We start from the raw sequence: 17,283 nt of genomic DNA, 5'->3' as shown, positions 1-17,283 counted from the left end.
AAAAAAAAAACCACCCCAAAACAAGTAAGATGCTAATTGTACCTGGTTAGTACCTGAACTGGCAAGGCTCAACACTGCACTCATCATTTCATTCAACTAAAATCTGAGTGCCCACTATGTGCCAGACTATCGGCAGTTGTTGGCACAAAGATAAAGACGTTAACATTGAACCTGAAAGGTATGTGTTTATGTATCTGCATGTATATGAGGCTGTCATGTATGAGTCTTATTGAGCATAAATACGTGCCAGTTGGTGAAGAGCTTTAGACATATTTCCAGATTGACATTCAATCAGCATTTATTAAATGCCTGTTGTTTTGTTTTGTTTTGTTTCGACACAGCACTGCTCTTGTCTACACAAACACAAACACAGACAACATCTTTGCCCTCATGGAGTTTATAGTCTACAGTGAAGACAGATGTCAATCAAATGATTACACGAACCTGGAAAGGAAAGCTACGTGATGTTGTTAATATATACTGAGCTGGGACTCAGGAGGCTTTCCTGAGGAAAGATCTAGCTGACCCTGAAGGATAAGTAGAACTTAATTAGGGCGCGGAGGAGTAGAGAGAAGCCAGGGAAAGCATTTCAGGCAGAAGAGATACAGGAAGTAAAGTCCACGTGACAAGAGGCACAGTGTACATTAAGAACTGAAAGAAGGTCATGGGGCGCCTGGGTGGCTCAGTCGGTTGAGCGTCCGACTTCAGCTCAGGTCACGATCTCGCGGTCCGTGAGTTCGAGCCCCGCGTCGGGCTCTGGGCTGATGGCTCGGAGCCTGGAGCCTGCTTCAGATTCTGTGTCTCCCTCTCTCTCTGCCCCTCCCCCGTTCATGCTCTGTCTCTCTCTGTCTCAAAGATAAATGAACGTTGAAAAAAAAAATTAAGAAAAAAGAACTGAAAGAATGTCAACAATATGCTGGAAATAGGAGTGTGGTAAGAGGAGGCCACGGGCGATGGGCAGACTGCAATGTCTTACTGGCTACATTAGGTTGAGAATTTTAGTCTTTATTGTAAGACCGAAGGAAACTCCTGAAAGATTTTAAGTGAGAGCAATATAATCTGATTTGTGTTTTGAAAAAGGATTTCTGTTGTGGTGTAGGAAATAGTTTGGAGGGAGGCAAGTATGCATTTGGGGAACCAGTTGGTAGTATTCTAGCTACTGATAGTAATTTGGATTAGGGAGGTAAAGGGAACGTGTTGGTTTTTGTCACTGCTGTAACAAATTCCTACAAAATTAGTGGCTTGATACAAACAAAAATGTGTTCTCTTACAATTCCGACATGGGTCTCAGTAGGCTAAAATCAAGGTGTTGGTAAAGACATGTTGCTTTCTGGCTCCAGGGGAGACTCTGTGGCCTCACCTTTTCCAGTTTCTAGAAGCTGCCTACATTCTTTGGCTCGTGGCTCTCTTTCTTTACCTTCAAAACCGGCAATCCTGCATCTATCTTGACAATTCTTTCATAGTTATATCTCCCTCAGACTCTTCTGCTTCCTTTCTCCACTTTCAAGGATTCTTGTGATTGCACTGGGCTAATGGGTAATCCAGGCTACTCTGCCTATCTTAAAACTGGCTCGTTAGCAACCTTAATTCCATCTGCAAACTTAATTTCTCCTTACCATGTAACCTAACACATTCACAAATTCCAGGAATTAGGATGCAGACAACTTTGGGATGTATTATGTAGTATTATATATACCACACAGGAAAAGAGGGAGATTATCACAGTTTTTTGTTTTTTTGAGAGAGGGAGAGAGCATGAGCAGGGGGGGAAGAGAGAGAGAGAGAGAGAGAGAGAGAGAGAGAGAGAGAGAGAGAGAATCCCAAGCAGACTCTAGGCTCAGCATGGAGACCAGTGCAGGGCTCGATCCCATGACCCTGGGATCATGACCTGAGATGAAATTAAGAGTCAGAAGTTAAATCAACTGAGCCACCCAGGCACCTCTTATTATAAATGTTTAAATATTTGTTTTGTGGTTATCTTGGAGATTAAAAAATGAATCCCTGATTTATTTACTATCTTCAGTTAGTACTTTTGCCATTTCCCAAACAATAGAAGAACCTTACAACAATTTACCTCCATTTGCCCATCTTTCCATTTGTACTACTATCATGTGATCATGAGTTCTTATTTTATATTTAGTTTAATTATTTTTTAAAACCTTATTTATTGTTATTATTTTTTAGTAATCTCTACACCCAATGTAGGTCTTGAATTCACAACCCTGGGATCAAGAGTTGCATGCTCTACTGACTGAGCCAGCCAGACACCCTCATGAGCTAATTTTTTGTTTTTGTTTTTTTTAAGATTTTGTTTTTATTTATGTGTTTATTTTTTTAAAGATTTTATTTTTAAGTAAATCTACATCCAACATGGGGCTCAAACTTACAACCCCAAGATCAAGAGTCACATGTTCTACCAGCTGAGCCAGCCAGGAGCCCTGTTAGTTGTATTTATCTATTTAAAAAAACAATTTTTTAAAGTTTTTATTTTTAATTAATCACCATACCCAACATGGGGCTCAAACTCACAACCCCGAGATTAAGATTTGCAGGTTGCACCAACTGAACCAGCCAGATGCCCCTCCTCGCCATGAGTTATTTTTAAATATAGAATGGTTCATAGGTTCTTAGCTTTAAGAACTGAAATAAGGTAGTGCAATTCACTAAGATAGGGACCACTGGAAGGGACTGTGAGTTTGATTTTGAATATGTTGAATTTTTTTTTTTTCAGCGAGAGAGAGAAAAAGAGTTGGGGGGGCGGGGAGAGAAAGAGGCAGAGAGAGAATCCCAAGCAGGCTCCATGCTTAGTGTGGAGACCCACGTGGGGCTTGAACTCACAAACCCATGAGATTATGACAGGAGCCAAAATCAAGAGTCAGGCGCTCAACCAACTGAGCCACCCAGTTGCCTCTGTATATGTTCAATTTTAAGTATCTTTGGGACTTTTAAGTAGTCAGCTGGATTTAGAGATTTGAGTCTCAGAAGGGAGGTGAGGGCTGGACATAAAATTTTAAGGATAATCAACATACAGAGGAGGTAATTGATGTCATGGGTGTACATGAGACTGTATCAGTTGAGGATACAGAGTGGAAAGGAAAAAGAGCCTAGGTTGGAGTCTTGAGGAACTCCAATAGTAAATGACCAAGCAAACCCTCTTCATTTATATTCCTTTCCATGCACCAAAACTTCAAATGATTCTTGTGGATTAGGACATCTTGGTGTTAGTAAGCCATATCCAACTACCTTGGGATAACTCTGCTACCATTACTATTTTCATCAATAGTTGTCTATCATTTTTAGAAACTCTGTAAAAGGAATCCACAGATCCCAAAAAGATTTAGACATTATTTTTCAAACTGTAGGTCATGACTCAGTGGGTCATGAAATCAGTTTAGTGGGTCTTGATTATTTTTTAAATGAGATAAATAGAAAGGAAAATATCAACGCACATCATACGCAGTAAGCATTTATACTCTCTACCATGGTGAACTTACCCAGTCTGCAGCTCAAAATACCATGTATGACTCCCAAATTTCTATCTCCAGCCCAGCGCTCTCTCCTAAATGTCGTGCTGACTTAGACACCTCCACCTGGATGTCTACTAGACATCTCAAACTGAACTAAGAACCCCTGATCGTCTTTTCCAAAACTGTTCCAAAGCAGTCTTCCCAGGTGATGATAATTTCATCTTTCTTAGGCCTAAATCCCTAGAGTCACTTTTTACTTCTCTCATCCTCTAATATATCACATTCCATCTTTCAAGGAATGCTTCCAACCATTTCTCGTCAACCCCACCACCACCACCCTGGTCCAAATTATCATCACCTCATTTTTCACCTGGATTAATGCGACAGCCTCCCAACAGGTTTCTCTAATTCCACCCTTGCTTGTCCTATAGTCTATCCTCAACACTGTGGTCAGAGTAATCCCTTGAAACAGGAGTTAGCAAACTTTGTCTGTGGAGAGTCTGAGAGTAAATATTTAGGTTTTGTGGGCCAAGAGGTAAAATTGAGGCTCTTACAGAGGTAGCTCTATAAGAAAAGAGAAAACAAATTTCTACAAAATTTTTATTGATACAACTTAAAAAATAATTGAGTATAATGTCTTGTAACACCAGTCTACTTTTTTTTTAAGTTGGTTCCCCCCCCCCCCCATCCTCTGGCCCCCCCTTCCTGAGATCAAGAGTCACAAGTTCTTCTGACTGAGCAGGCCAGGCACCCTGCGTAATATAGGTCTACTAATGAGAATGGATTTCTTTTTTTTTAATGAATTTTACTTAATTGGGATTCAAAGCCAGTGTTCCCAAATCATCAAATCAACTGTAAATGCTTATCTGTAAAAACCATTCTTAGTTGATGGTCATATAAAAACAGGCAGCAGGACGGATTTACCCTGCAGGCTGTAGTTTGCTGACCCCTGCTTTAAAATATAATCAGATCATATCGTTCTCTCAAAACCCTGGGAATTAGTTTTCTACTGTTGGGTAACAAATTACCACAACTTCAGCAGCTTAAAACACCCGTTTATTATCCTCACAGTCTGTTGATCAGAAGTGCAGGTGAGTCTCGCTGAGTTCTCTGAATAGGGTTTCACAAGGCTGAAATCAAGCCAGTTCTTTCCAACTGTAAGTCTGAGGTCCTCACTTCCTTGCTGGCTATCAGCCAGGAACTACTCTTAGCTTGAAGAGGCTGCCTGCATTCCTTGTCATGTGGTCCCCCTCCATCTTTAAAGTCATTAAAAGCACATGCGTATCTCATGGTTTGAATCTTTTTGATGTTCCTTTATGCTACCAGCTGGGAAAAACGCTCTGCTTTTAAAGGGGTCACCTGATTAGGTCAGACCCACTCAGATAATTGTGTATCAAGGTCAACTGACTTGGGAGTGTTGGGGAGGGGGCATCATCTTTAAAAGTCTGCCTACCACACCTTGCAATAATTTCCTACTCAGAGTAAAAAGAAAAGGCACATAGGAGGGCCAACATGACTTGTACCACTTGCTGTCCCCCAACCTCCATGCATGTCTCATTACCTCTTTGATATTATTTCCTGCTCCTCTCCCTCTGGTTTACTCTGTTCATGCACACTAGTCTTCTTGCTGTTGCTTAAATATGCCAGACACATCCCACCTTGAGATCTCTGTCTGGAGTACTCGTCTCTCAAAAATCTAATTTGTTAACTCCTGTATCTCCAAGACTTTGCTCAACTTCCACTTTTTCAATGAGACCATATCTGATCACACTATTTATTCAGAGGTGTTTTTTTTTAAGTTTATTCATTTATTTTTGAAAGAGAGAAAGAGTGAGCACAAATGGGGGAGGGTCAGAGAGAGACAGGATCCCAAGCAGGTTCCGCACTGTCAGCATAGCACCTGATGAGAGGCTCGAACTCGTAAAGTGAGATCATGACCTGAGCCAAAGTCGGACACTTAACTGACTTAGTCACCCATGTGCCCCTGATCACACTGTTTAATACCACAACCTGCACTCTCACTCCTGGCACTGCCTATTTCCCTTATCTTGTTCTATTTTTGTTTTTTTTCCTACTATACTTAGCACCTTTAACATACTATATCCTTATATGTGCTTATTTATGTTTATTGTCTGTCTCTCCTTGCCACAATTATGCTCCTTAAGGGTAAGGCTCTGTGTCTATTTTGGATTCACTAATGTATTTTTATTTCTTTCTTTTTAAGTGGTAAGGTTCTTTTCTTTTTTTTCTTTGTTTATTTATTTATTTTGAGAGAGAGTGAGCATGTGCATGTGGTGGGGGGGGCAGAGAGGGAGAGAGAATTCCAAGCAGCCTCTGCACAATCAAGAGTCTGTTGCCTACCTGACTGAGCCACCCAGGCACCCCCCTTTTTAAATTTTATTTATTTAGGGGCGCCTGGGTGGCTCAGTCAGTTAAGCATCCTACTTCAGCTCAAGTCATGATCTCGCAGTCCGTGAGTTCGAGCCCCGCATCGGGCTCTGTGCTGACAGCTCAGAGCCTGGAGCCTGTTTCAGATTCTGTGTCTCCCTCTTTCTCTCTCCTCTCCCGCTCATGCTCTGTCTCTCTCTTCTCAATTATTTATTTTTGAATTATTGAATAATTATTTAAATTATTTATTTATTTAAATAAAATTTATTTAAAAAATTTTTTTTAACGTTTATTTATTTTTGAGAGAGAGAGAGAGAGAGAGAGAGACAACATAAACAGGGGAGGGGCAGAGAGAGAGGGAGACACAGAGTCCAAAGCAGGCTCCAGGCTCCGAGCTGTCAGCACAGAGCCTAGAGCAGGGCTTGAACTCACAAACCGTGAGATCGTGACCTAAGCTGAAGTCGGATGCTCAACCGACTGAGCCACCCAGGCCCGCACACCACCCCCCCTCCTCATTTTTTAAAGTAAGCTCTACTGCCCAATGTGGAGCTTGAATGACCTTGAGATTAAGAGTCACATGCTCTACTGACTGAGCCAGCCAGGCACCCCTCATTGATGTATTTTTTGTTCACTAAGTATATAGCACAGTGTCTGACACAAAACAGGTGATCAATAAAAATTTGCTGAATGAAGTTTAGGGAAACTCTTGTTGTAATTTTCTGTATACGTATGTATGTACTAGGTTATGATATAAAATAGAATTTCTTATTGAGGATGGTAGTCAAGAGAGTTTGAATATATGACTTCTAAAGTCCTTTCTAAATGTGAGCACTTATAAATTTCTATATGCAGCTAGTAAATCTCCACTATATCTTTTGGGAGATGGCAAAGTTCACAGCCTACTTTCCACAGCACAGCATTGCTTATTGAAACCAAAACACCAAAAAAAGCTATCTTGTCTGTTCTATAACAGTAGGTTAGGGAAAACTGGAAATAGCAAGAACTGCTGAATGCTCCAAAATGTAAAAAATCTGAACTTAATCCTTCCATGAAAAAGAGATAGAAATTGAGAGAAAATGACAAAAGAGAACATTTTCTAGACCAACATTTCCCTGGGTAAAGCTTTCATTCACTTACTGAAGAAGCAAAGAGGAGTGAAGAAAGATATCGCTCAAAGTCTCTGCGGTAGAGATCGTGACCTGAATGGACTTCGGGAGCAAAGACCACTTCTGAAATACATATGATTTCCACTCATCCACAGGCAGATCCATCCTACTTTAGGTCTATAAAATGAGTAAGAAAATAAAGGATTCAGATTTCTACAAATGCACAATCCTAGAAAAATCAAGATTTCACTCAAGCAAATGGGAAACAACCAAATCAATTCTTGTGGTCTTTTTCTGTACTTTACATGCTGAGGATCTATATTCTCTCACACTGAACATCCTTTTATTCAGAAATATTTATTGAAGGCCTACTTTGTTCCACAAAGGACGCTTGCCTCTTAGACCTCCATCTCCCAAGATGCTCAAGTCAGAAACTGAGACGTCCCAGGTTTTTCTTTCTCTCTCCTCAGCAACTATTAAGTTAACAAATGTTTCTATGTATAGTTCAGTTTTTTTCTTTCAATCCCCAGGTCATTCCTTTAGTTCAAGTCCTCACCATCTCTTGTCTGGTGTAAGTAGTTTCCATGCCCTCAGTCCCCTACCCGGCTTTCTAAATTCAATTCATCCTTCATATTGAGACAGATGTCCATCCTCTGCCTTAAATTAATCAATGCTCCTCCAAGCATTTAGGGAAGCCCAGTACAAATCCTTCACTATTTGACCTGGGGCTTGTTTTCTTCCTTTTTTTTTCAAAATTTATTTATTTAGGGGCGCCTGGGTGGCGCAGTCGGTTAAGCGTCCGACTTCAGCCAGGCCACGATCTCGCGGTCCGGGAGTTCGAGCCCCGCGTCAGGCTCTGGGCTGATGGCTCAGAGCCTGGAGCCTGTTTCCGATTCTGTGTCTCCCTCTCTCTCTGCCCCTCCCCCGTTCATGCTCTGTCTCTCTCTGTCCCAAAAATAAAAATAAACGCTGAAAAAAAATTTTTTTTAATTTTATTTATTTATTTTGAAAGAGCGAGGAGGCGAGGGGCAGAGACGCCCAAGCAGGTTCAATACTGTCAGCGAGGCGCTTGACAAACGGCTTGAACTCACCAACTGTGAGATAGATCGTGACCTGGGCCAAAATCAAGAGTCAGATGCTTAACTGACTGAGCCACCCAGGCACCCCTACCCCTGGCTCATTTTCTAATGCCTAAGTCATCTTCCTTTGTAACCCACTATCCTGAGCTACTTAAAGCTATCCCCAGCTTGCCAGGCTATTCACCTCTCTAGTTTGTGCATAGTCTTCGCATTCATCCAGGCGCATCCTTATCCTCACTTACAGTCCACCTGACAAACCTGCACACACCCTTCGGGGCTCAGTTTGAATGGCACCTCCTTTGGGAAGCCTTCCCTGATTTTCCATCTGTGATCGCAGCACACTTCGTGTCTCTCCTGAGGCCCATATCATGTCTACTTGGAGTGAGGACCCCCCACTGTGGTAACTCCCTGGACAGACCATACTCTCCTCTGAGGGCAGGGACTGGATTCTATTTACCTTCAGAGATCCCCACTGTGCCAAGCTCAAGGTCTAGCACCGGCGGGAGCTCCGCCCTGGGTTGAGAAAGTAGTCTAGTTACTGCTTGACTATGGTCAGCAGCAGGGTTATCAGGGAACAGCTCTCTCTTCCAGTCGGCCAGCCAAAGGCCGAGCCAGGCTTTCCACCGAGAAGCCTCTCGGCAAGCTTCCGGAACTGCACCTCGCGCCCTTGGTTAGCGCTCGCGTCATCCTCCGCGCGCCCCGCGGCCCAGGCCCCGCCCCTAGGCCGCATTGGGAGACTAGGTCCTGAACCAGAGCTCAGGCGTGTCACGTGGGCTGCTCGCAGCTTCTCGGCCAACGCGGTGGCTGCTCCGCCCTTAAGCCCGCCTCCGTGCCCTGCGCATGTCGGAAAGCGGGGGTGGTGCCTGTAGCTCCTTGGCCCAATAGCTTTGGAGCGCGCGGGGCCCCGGGAGTGAAACAGGGGCTGCGGAGGATCCCGAGCGCGGGAGTTGGTGCGGCGAAGGCATGGTGGGCCACCTGAGCGAGGGGGCCATTGCGGTGAGGAGACGCCTGCGGGCCAGCGGGCCGCGGGGTAGCTGTGGGCCCTGGCCGTGTCGGGGTGGAGAAGGAGAGAGAGGCTGGAGGCTATGGGGAGAGAACGCGGGAGAAGATAACGGGGGTGGGACAGGAAACCGTCGGGTGACTCCCTAAAATCATCACCCTCTCTTCGAAGGAGTTTTCCTGTCCTCTTTTAAATATGCCCGTGTTTTTTGTACTTAAGAAAACGAAGCAAAATGAACTTGTTTGTCCTCCATCTCCCTCCTTTGGCTAGTCTCTGTCTCCGCCCCTCCCCTTGTCCACAGCAAACTTCTCGAGAGTTGTCGTTTCAGCACACGTCGGGTTAACCCATTAACAGACTCCAATCCTTCGTTCCCTTCGATCGCTATAGAAAGAACGCTGGCTGAAGTTAACAGTGCCTCCTAGTCGTTAAATTCAACAGCCACTTTTGAGTTTTCAACTTAACCAACAGAGTTCTCAGCAGCGTTTGAGTGTGTTGAGCATTACTTCTTAACTTAGTTTCGGCTTTTTTGGCTTGGCTTGCCCGATCTTTCCTCGTCTTGTTTGCAGGTCCCTCATTGTAGGTTGTTTACTCAAGGTTATGTTCTAGGCCCTCTTCTACCAAGACATACCATTACCATCTATATGTCAGTTGCACACAAGTGTCTTTGTCCGGAACCACCTTTAAAAATTTTTTGTTTATTTATTTTTGAGAGACAGAACGCTAGCGGGAGAGGGGCAGAGAGGGAGGGAGACAGAGAATCCAAGTAGGCTCTGGGCTGTCAGCACAGAGCCCTGTGCAGGGCTCATGCAGGGCCTGGACTCACAAGTTGTGAGTTGTGACTTAACGAAGAGTAAGTTGCCTAACAGAGCCACCCAGGCACCTCTGGAGCCACCTTTATCTGAAAGACAAACCTCTATTTTCTGTCTGCCCACCCGATACCTCAAAGAGATTTTAAATTCAACATATCCCAAAGTAGATCCATTATTTTAGTAAGTTGGGGCCTCTTGGTGTTCCCTATAGGGATGAATGGCACCATTATCCACTAAGGTATGCTAGCCCGAAATTGTGGAATCATTCTTCTTGCAGACTCCCATCACTTTAGATGTCCAGTCCATCACCAAATTTGGTTTTACCTCCACACATTTCTCTTAAATACATCTACTTCTCTTTCATCCACTCTGGCATCATCATTTCTTGCCTGGACTACTCACTTCCACCCAGTGTACCCCCCCCCCCCATTCCCATCATTGCATATTCCCTCTTGTTCTTGCTTCCTTTCCAGCTTTTAAAAAGTTTTTTTTTTTTTTTAATTTTAATTCTAGTGTAGTTAACATACTTCTGTTAGTTTTAGGTGTACAATATAGTGATTCAACAATTCTATACATTACTCAGTGCTCATCATGATAAGTGCACTCTTAATCCCCATCACCTATTTTCCCCCATCCCCCCACCACCTCCTCTCTGGTAACCGTCAGTTCTCTATAATTAAGAGCCCGTTTCTTGGTTGTCTCTCTCTCTCTCTTTCTCTTGTTTCATTGCTCATTTGTTTTGTTCTTAAGTTCTACATGAGTGAAATCGTATGGTATTTGTCTTTCTCTGACTGACTTATTTCGCCTAGCATTATACCGTCTAGCTCCATCCATGTTGTTGCAGATGGCAAGATTTCATTCTTTTTTATGGCTGAATAATATTCCATCATATATATACATACCGTATCTTCTTTATCCATTCATTTACCAATGGACACTTGGCTGTTTCCATAATTTGACCATTGTAAATAATGCTGCAGTAAACATGGGGTTCATATATCCTTTTGAATTAGTGTTTTCATATTTTTTGGGTAACTACCCAGTAGTGCCATTACTGGATCCTAAGGTAGTTCTATTTAAACTTTTTGAGGAACCTCCATACTGTTTTCCATAGTGGCTGCAGCAGTTTGCATTCCCACCAACAGTGCATGAGGATTCCTTTCTCACCTTATCCTCAAACAGGTGTGAAGTGATATCTCATTGTGGTTTTGATTTGCATTAACCTGATGATGAGTAATACTAAGCATTTTTGCACGTTGGCCATCTGTATGTCTTCCTTGGAGAAACGTCTGTCCATATCTTCTGCCCATTTTTAAATTGGATTATTTGGGTTTTGGTGTTGAGTTGTATCAGTTTTTTATATACTTTGGATACTAAGCCTTTATTTGATGTCATTTGCAAATATCTTCTCCAATTCAGTAGGTTGCCTTTTAGTTTTGTTGTTTCCTTAGCTGGGCAGGAACTTTTTGTTTTGATGTAGTCCCAATAGTTTATTTTTGCTTTTCTTTCTCTTGCCTCATGAGACATAGCCAGCAAGATGTTGCTATGGCCTATGTCAGAGAAAATTTTATTATTTTAAAGTACCTGTGGGTTTTTTTTAAGTTTATTTATTTATTTTGAGAGAGAGAGGGAGAATGAGCGGGGGAGGGGAAGAGAGAGAGAGAGGGAGACAGAGGATCTGAAGTCTCTGAGCTGACAGCAGAGAGCCCAACGTGGGGCTTGAACTCATAGACCGGGAGATCATGACCTGAGCTGAAGTTGGACCCTTGACTGACCGAGCCACCCAGGTGCCCCTATTTATTTACTTTTGAGAGGGAGGGAGAGAGATAGAACCAGTGGGGGAGGGGGAGATGGGGCAGGGGACACAGAAGATCTGAAGTGGTCTCTATGCCGACAGCAGAGAGCCTGATGCAGGGCTCAGACTCACAGACCATGAGATCATGACCTGAGCTGAAGTCAGATGCTTAATCAACTGAGCCACCCAGATGCCCCAAGAAGAAAAATTCTTTTATTACAGTTTATTTATTTATTTATTTATTTAGAGAGAGTGTGCACTTATGTATGAACTGGAGAGGGGCAGAGAGATCGGGAGAAAGAATACCAAGCAGGCTCCCTGCTGTCAGTGCAGAGCCTGATGTGGGACTTGAACTCACAAACTGAGATCATGACCTAAGCTGAAATCAAGAGTCAGACGCTTAACTGACTGAGCCACCCAGGTAACCCGGCAAAAAAAATTTTTGTGTTGTGGTGGCTGAGTGTGGAGCACCTTTGCGAACTCTGATTATCAGCTAAAGCAAGTAGTATCATTTTCGTTCAAAAGACACAGGCCCAAAGGGTAAGCAACTGACACATAAATAGGAGAGACATTTGGGGCAAGAGCTAACATAATAAAAGAAGAGATTATGCATGTAACTACTGTGGTAAACAGGATAAATAGCATTTGTATCTTAAGTTACTGGGTAATATAAGGAAAGGAGAAGGGAACTAATATTTTTGCCATTTCCATTGTGCCAGATACTTTATAATAGTCAGTACTTACAGTAACCCCATAAGGTAGATTTTTATAATTACCTGCATCTACACTGAAATTAAAGTGCAGAGAGGTTAAATAATTTGTCAATGGGGTGAAGATTTGGATGGATGTGCCCTTGACTACTACATTCTGTTGGTTTGTAGTTTTTTAAATTTAAGTACAATTGACACACAATATTCTATTAGTTTTAGGTGTTCATCTTAGTGATTTGGTATTTTTATAGGTTAGGAACTATGATCCCTATGATAAATCTGGTTACTGTCTGTCACCATACAAAGTTATTACATTGTTACTAAATTCCCTGTGTTGTACATTACATCCCCATGACCCTTTTTTCTTTTTTTAAATCTGGAAGCCTGAACCTCTTAATCCTCTTCACAAATTTCACCCACAGCCCCAATCATTCCTCACTCTTGTAATCAAGTTTGTTCCCTGTTTCTGTCTGTTTCTATTTTGTATTTTATAGATTCAGCATGTAAGTGACATCATGTTATTTGTCTTCTCTGTCAGGCTTATTTCATTTAGCATAATACTGTCTAGGTCTAATCATGTTGTCACAAATGGCAAAATTTCTTTCTTTTTTATGGTTGAGTAATATTCCTGTGTGTGTGTGTGTGTGTGTGTGTGTGTGTGTGTGTGTCTGTGTCTTTGTTCATCTATTTATGGACATGTGGTTTCCTTCCTTATCTTTGCTATTGTAAATAATGCTTTTTGAACATAATGGTGCATATGTCTTTTTGAATTGGTATTTTTATTTTCTTCAGGTACCTACCCAGAAGTGGAATTGCTGGGTCATATGGTAGTTTGATTTTTATTTTTTTGATGGGCCTCCACACTGTTTTCTGTTGTGACTGCACCAATTTACATTCCCCACCAACAGTGTACCAGAGTTCCCTTTAGTCCACATCTTTGCCAACACTTCATATTTTTTGTCTTTTTGATAGTAGCCAATCTGTGATTTTGATTTGCATTCCCATGATGATTAGTGATGTTGAGGATCCTATGTATCTGTTGGCCATCTCTATGTCTTTGGGAAAGTGTCTATTCTAAAGTCTTTTGCCCATTTTTTAATTGGGTTGTTGCTTTGTATTTTTTTTAATGTTTTTAAAATTTATTTTGAGAGACACAGACACACAGACACACACAGCGGGAGGGTGGAGGGTTGGGTGGAGAGAGAGAATCCCAAGCAGGCTCCAACCCAGCATGGAGCCCAGTGTGAGGTTGGATCCTGCAAACTGCGAGATCATGACCTGAGCCAGAATCAAAGAGTTGGATTATCAACATACTGAGCCAAGGTGTCCCGAGGCAATTTTATTTTAAATGTACATATCATGTTATATGTCCTAGGAGATTTAATCTTATATGCACTATTTATGATGACACAAATTAAACAGTAATAAGTTAGTATATGCATGTGGTTTTTATTATTTTTTAAAATTTACATCCAAGTTAGCATATAGTGCAATCATGATTTCAGGAGTAGATTACAGGGATTCATCCCCTATGTATAACACCCAGTGCTCATCTCAACAAGTGTCTTCCTTAATGCCCCTTGCCCATGTAGCCCATCCCCCAACCCCTCCAGCAACCTTTAGTTTGTTCTTTGTATTTAAGAGTCTCTTATGTTTTGTCCCCCTTCTTGTTTTTATATTATTTTTGCTTCCCTTCCCTTATGTTCATCTGTTGTTGTTTTTTTAATGTTTATTTATATTCAAGAGAGAGACAGAGTGAGTGTGGGGGAGGGAGGGATAGAGAGAGAGGGAGACACAGAATCCAAAGCAGGCTCCAGGCTCCAGGCTCCAAGCTGTCAGCACAGGGCCTGATGCAGCGCTCGAACTCACAAACTGAGAGATCATGACCTGAGCTGAAGTCGGACGCTTAACCGACCGAGCCACCTGGGTGCCCCTCATCTGTTTTGTATCTTAAATTCCATATGAATGAAGTCATGATATTTGTCTTTTTCTGACTAATTTTGCTTAGCATAATACCCTCTAGTTCCATCCACATAGTTGCAAATGGCAAGATTTTGTTCTTTTTGATTGCTGGGTAATACTCCATTGTATATATATACCACATCATCTTTATCAAAATTCTTCTGTCGATGGACATTGGGCTCTTTCCATACTTTGTTGTCGATAGCACTACTATAAACATTGGGGTGCATGTGCCCCTTCAAAACAGCATACCTGTATCCCTGGGATAAATACCTACTAGTGCAATTGCTGGGTCGTGGGGTAATTCTATTTTTAAATTTTTGAGGCACCTCCATACTGTTTTCCAGAGTGACTGCACCAGTTTGCATTCCCACCAGCAGTGGAAAAGAGATCCTCTTTCTCTGCATCCTCGCCAACATCTGTTGTTGCCTGAGTTGTTAATGTGAACCATTCTGACAGGTGTGAGGTGGTATCTTATTGCGGTTTTAATTTGTATTTCCCTCATAATGAGTGATATTGAACCTTTTTTCATGTGTTAGCCGTCTGGATGTCTTCTTTGGAGAAGTGTCTATTCATGTCTTTTGCCCATTTCTTCACTGGATTATATGTGTTTTGGGTGTTGAGTTTGGTAAGTTCTTTATAGGTTATGGATACTAACCCTTTATCTGATACGTCGTTTGCAAATATCTTCTCCTATTCTGGTGGTTGCCTTTTAGTTTTGCTGATTGTTTCCTTCGCTGTGCAGAAGCTTTTTATTTTGATGAGGTCCCAGTAGTTCATTTTTGCTTTTGTTTCCCTTGCCTCTGGAGACGTGTTGAGTAAGAAGTTGCTGTGGCCAAGATCAAAGAGGTTTTTGCTTGCTTTCTCCTCGAGGATTTTGATGGCTTCCTGTCTTACATTTGTCTTTCATCTATTTTGAGTTTATTTTTGTGTATGGTTTAAGAAAGTGGTCCAGGTTCATTTTTCTGCATGTTGCTGTCCAGTTTTCCCAGCACCATTTGCTGAAGAGACTGTATTCCATTGTATATTCTTCCCTGTTTTGTGAAAGATCAGTTGGCCATACATTTGTGGGTCCATTTCTGGGTTCTGTATTCTGTTCTATTGATCTGAGTGTCTGTTTTTGTGCCAGTTTCATACTGTCTTGATGATTACAGCTTTGTAATACATCTTGAAGTCCGGGATTATGATGCCTCCAGCTTTGGTTTTCTTTTTCAGGATTGATTTGGCTATTTGGGGTCTTTTTTGGTTCCATACAAATTTTAGGATTGTTTGTTCTAGCTCTGTGAAGAATGCTGGTGTTATTTTGATAGCGATTGCATTGAACATGTAGATTGCTTTGGGCAGTATCGACATTTTAACAATATTTTTTCTTCCAATCAGTGAGCATGAAATATTTTCCATTTTTTGGTATCTTCAATTTCTTTCATAAACTTTCTATAGTTTTCAGTGTATAGATTTTTCTCCTCTTTGGTTAGGTTTATTCCTAGGTATTTTTGTGGTTTTTGGTGTAATTATAAATGGGATCAATTCCTTGATTTCTCTTTCTGCTGCTTCATTATTAGTGTATAGAAATGCAACCGATTTCTCTGCATTGATTTTATATCCTGCAACTTTGCTGAATTCATGGATCAGTTCTGGCAATTTTTTGGTGGAATCTTTGGGTTTTCCACATAGGGTATCATGTCTTCTGTGAAGGTGAAAGTTTGACTTCCTCCTGGCCGATTTGGATGCCTTTTATTTCTTTGTGTTGTCTGACTGCTGAGGCCAGGACTTCGAATACTGTGTTGAATAACAGTGGCAAGAGTGGACATCCCTGTCATGTTCCTGACCTTAGGGGGAAAGCTCTCAGTTTTTCCCTATGGAGGATAATATTAGTGGTGGGTCTTTTGTATATGGCTTTTATGATCTTGAGGTATGATCCTTCTATCCCTACTTTCTTAACGGTTTTTATTAAGAAAGGATGCTGTATTTTGTCAAATGCTTTCTCTTTATCTACTGAGAGGATCATGTGGCTCCTGTCCTTTCTTTTATTAATGTGATGTATCACATTGATTGATTTGCAGATATTGAACCAGCCCTGCGTCCCAGGTATAAATCCCACTTGATCGTGGTGAATAATTCTTTTAATGTGTTGTTGGATCTGGCTGGCTAGTACCTTGTTGAGGATTTTTGCATCCCTGTTCATCAGGGAAATTTTTCTGTAGTTCTCCTTTTTAGTGGGGTCTTTGTCTGGTTTTGGAATCAGGTAATGCTGGCCTCATGGAATGAGTTTGGAAGTTTTCCTTCCATTTCTATTTTCTGGAGCAGCTTCAAAAGAATAGGTCTTACCTTTCTTTACATGGTTGATGGAATTCCCCTGGAAAGCTATCTGGCCCTGGACTCTTGTTTATTTGGGAGATTTTTGATTACTAATTCAGTTTCTTTACCGGTTATGGGTCTGTTCAGATTTGCGATTTCTTCCTGTTTCAGTTTTGGTAGTTTATATGTTTCTAGGAATTTGTCCATTTCTTCCAGATTGCTCAATTTATTGGCATATAATTGCTTATAATATTCTCATATTATTGTTTGTCTTTCTGCTGTGTTGTGATCTCTCCTCTTTCATTCTTGATTTTATTTATTTGGGTCCTTTCCTTTTTCTTTTTGATCAAACTGGCTAGGGTTTATCAATTTTGTTAATTCTTTCAAAGAACCAGCTCCTGGTTTCATTGATCTGTTCTATATTTTTGGTTTTGATATCATTGATTTCTGCTCTAATCTTTACTATTTCCTGTCTTCTGCTGGCTTTGGGTTTTATTTGCTGTTCTTTTTCCAGCTCTTTAAGATGTAAAATTAGGTTGTATACCTGAGACCTTTATTCTTTTTTAGGAAGGCCTGGATTGCTGTATACCTCCCTCTTATGACTGCCTTTGCTGCGTCCCAGAGGTTTTGGGCTGCGGTGTTACCATTTTCATTGTCTTCCATGTACTT

General features: G+C 41.5%; 2 protein-coding genes across 4 annotated transcripts in view; one reads left to right on the top strand and one right to left on the bottom strand.

Annotated features, from left to right (window-relative positions):
- SMYD4 (SET and MYND domain containing 4) overlaps positions 1–8,759 on the bottom strand; it is a 64,427-nt gene extending 55,668 nt beyond the window's left edge. The window contains exons 1-2 of one of the 3 annotated variants that reach the window (XM_053212349.1): positions 8,498–8,759; positions 6,993–7,138 (exon numbers count right to left, since the gene is read on the bottom strand). In XM_053212349.1, the coding sequence (XP_053068324.1) occupies positions 6,993–7,126 (134 nt within the window). In that variant the 5' untranslated portion in view covers positions 7,127–7,138; positions 8,498–8,759. The remainder of the gene's footprint in view (positions 1–6,992; positions 7,139–8,497) is intronic. The other 2 variants (XM_015081377.3, XM_015081376.3) reach the window with 2 other exon arrangements.
- A 118-nt stretch (positions 8,760–8,877) lies between these two features.
- RPA1 (replication protein A1) overlaps positions 8,878–17,283 on the top strand; it is a 70,766-nt gene continuing 62,360 nt past the window's right edge. The window contains exon 1 of the mRNA XM_015081379.3: positions 8,878–9,036. Coding sequence (XP_014936865.1) covers positions 9,004–9,036 — 33 coding nt within the window. The 5' untranslated portion in view covers positions 8,878–9,003. The remainder of the gene's footprint in view (positions 9,037–17,283) is intronic.

This window comes from Acinonyx jubatus, chromosome E1 (assembly GCF_027475565.1).
Source record: "Acinonyx jubatus isolate Ajub_Pintada_27869175 chromosome E1, VMU_Ajub_asm_v1.0, whole genome shotgun sequence".
Classification (NCBI taxonomy): Eukaryota; Metazoa; Chordata; class Mammalia; order Carnivora; family Felidae; genus Acinonyx; species Acinonyx jubatus.
This window is presented reverse-complemented; position numbering and strand designations above follow the sequence as displayed.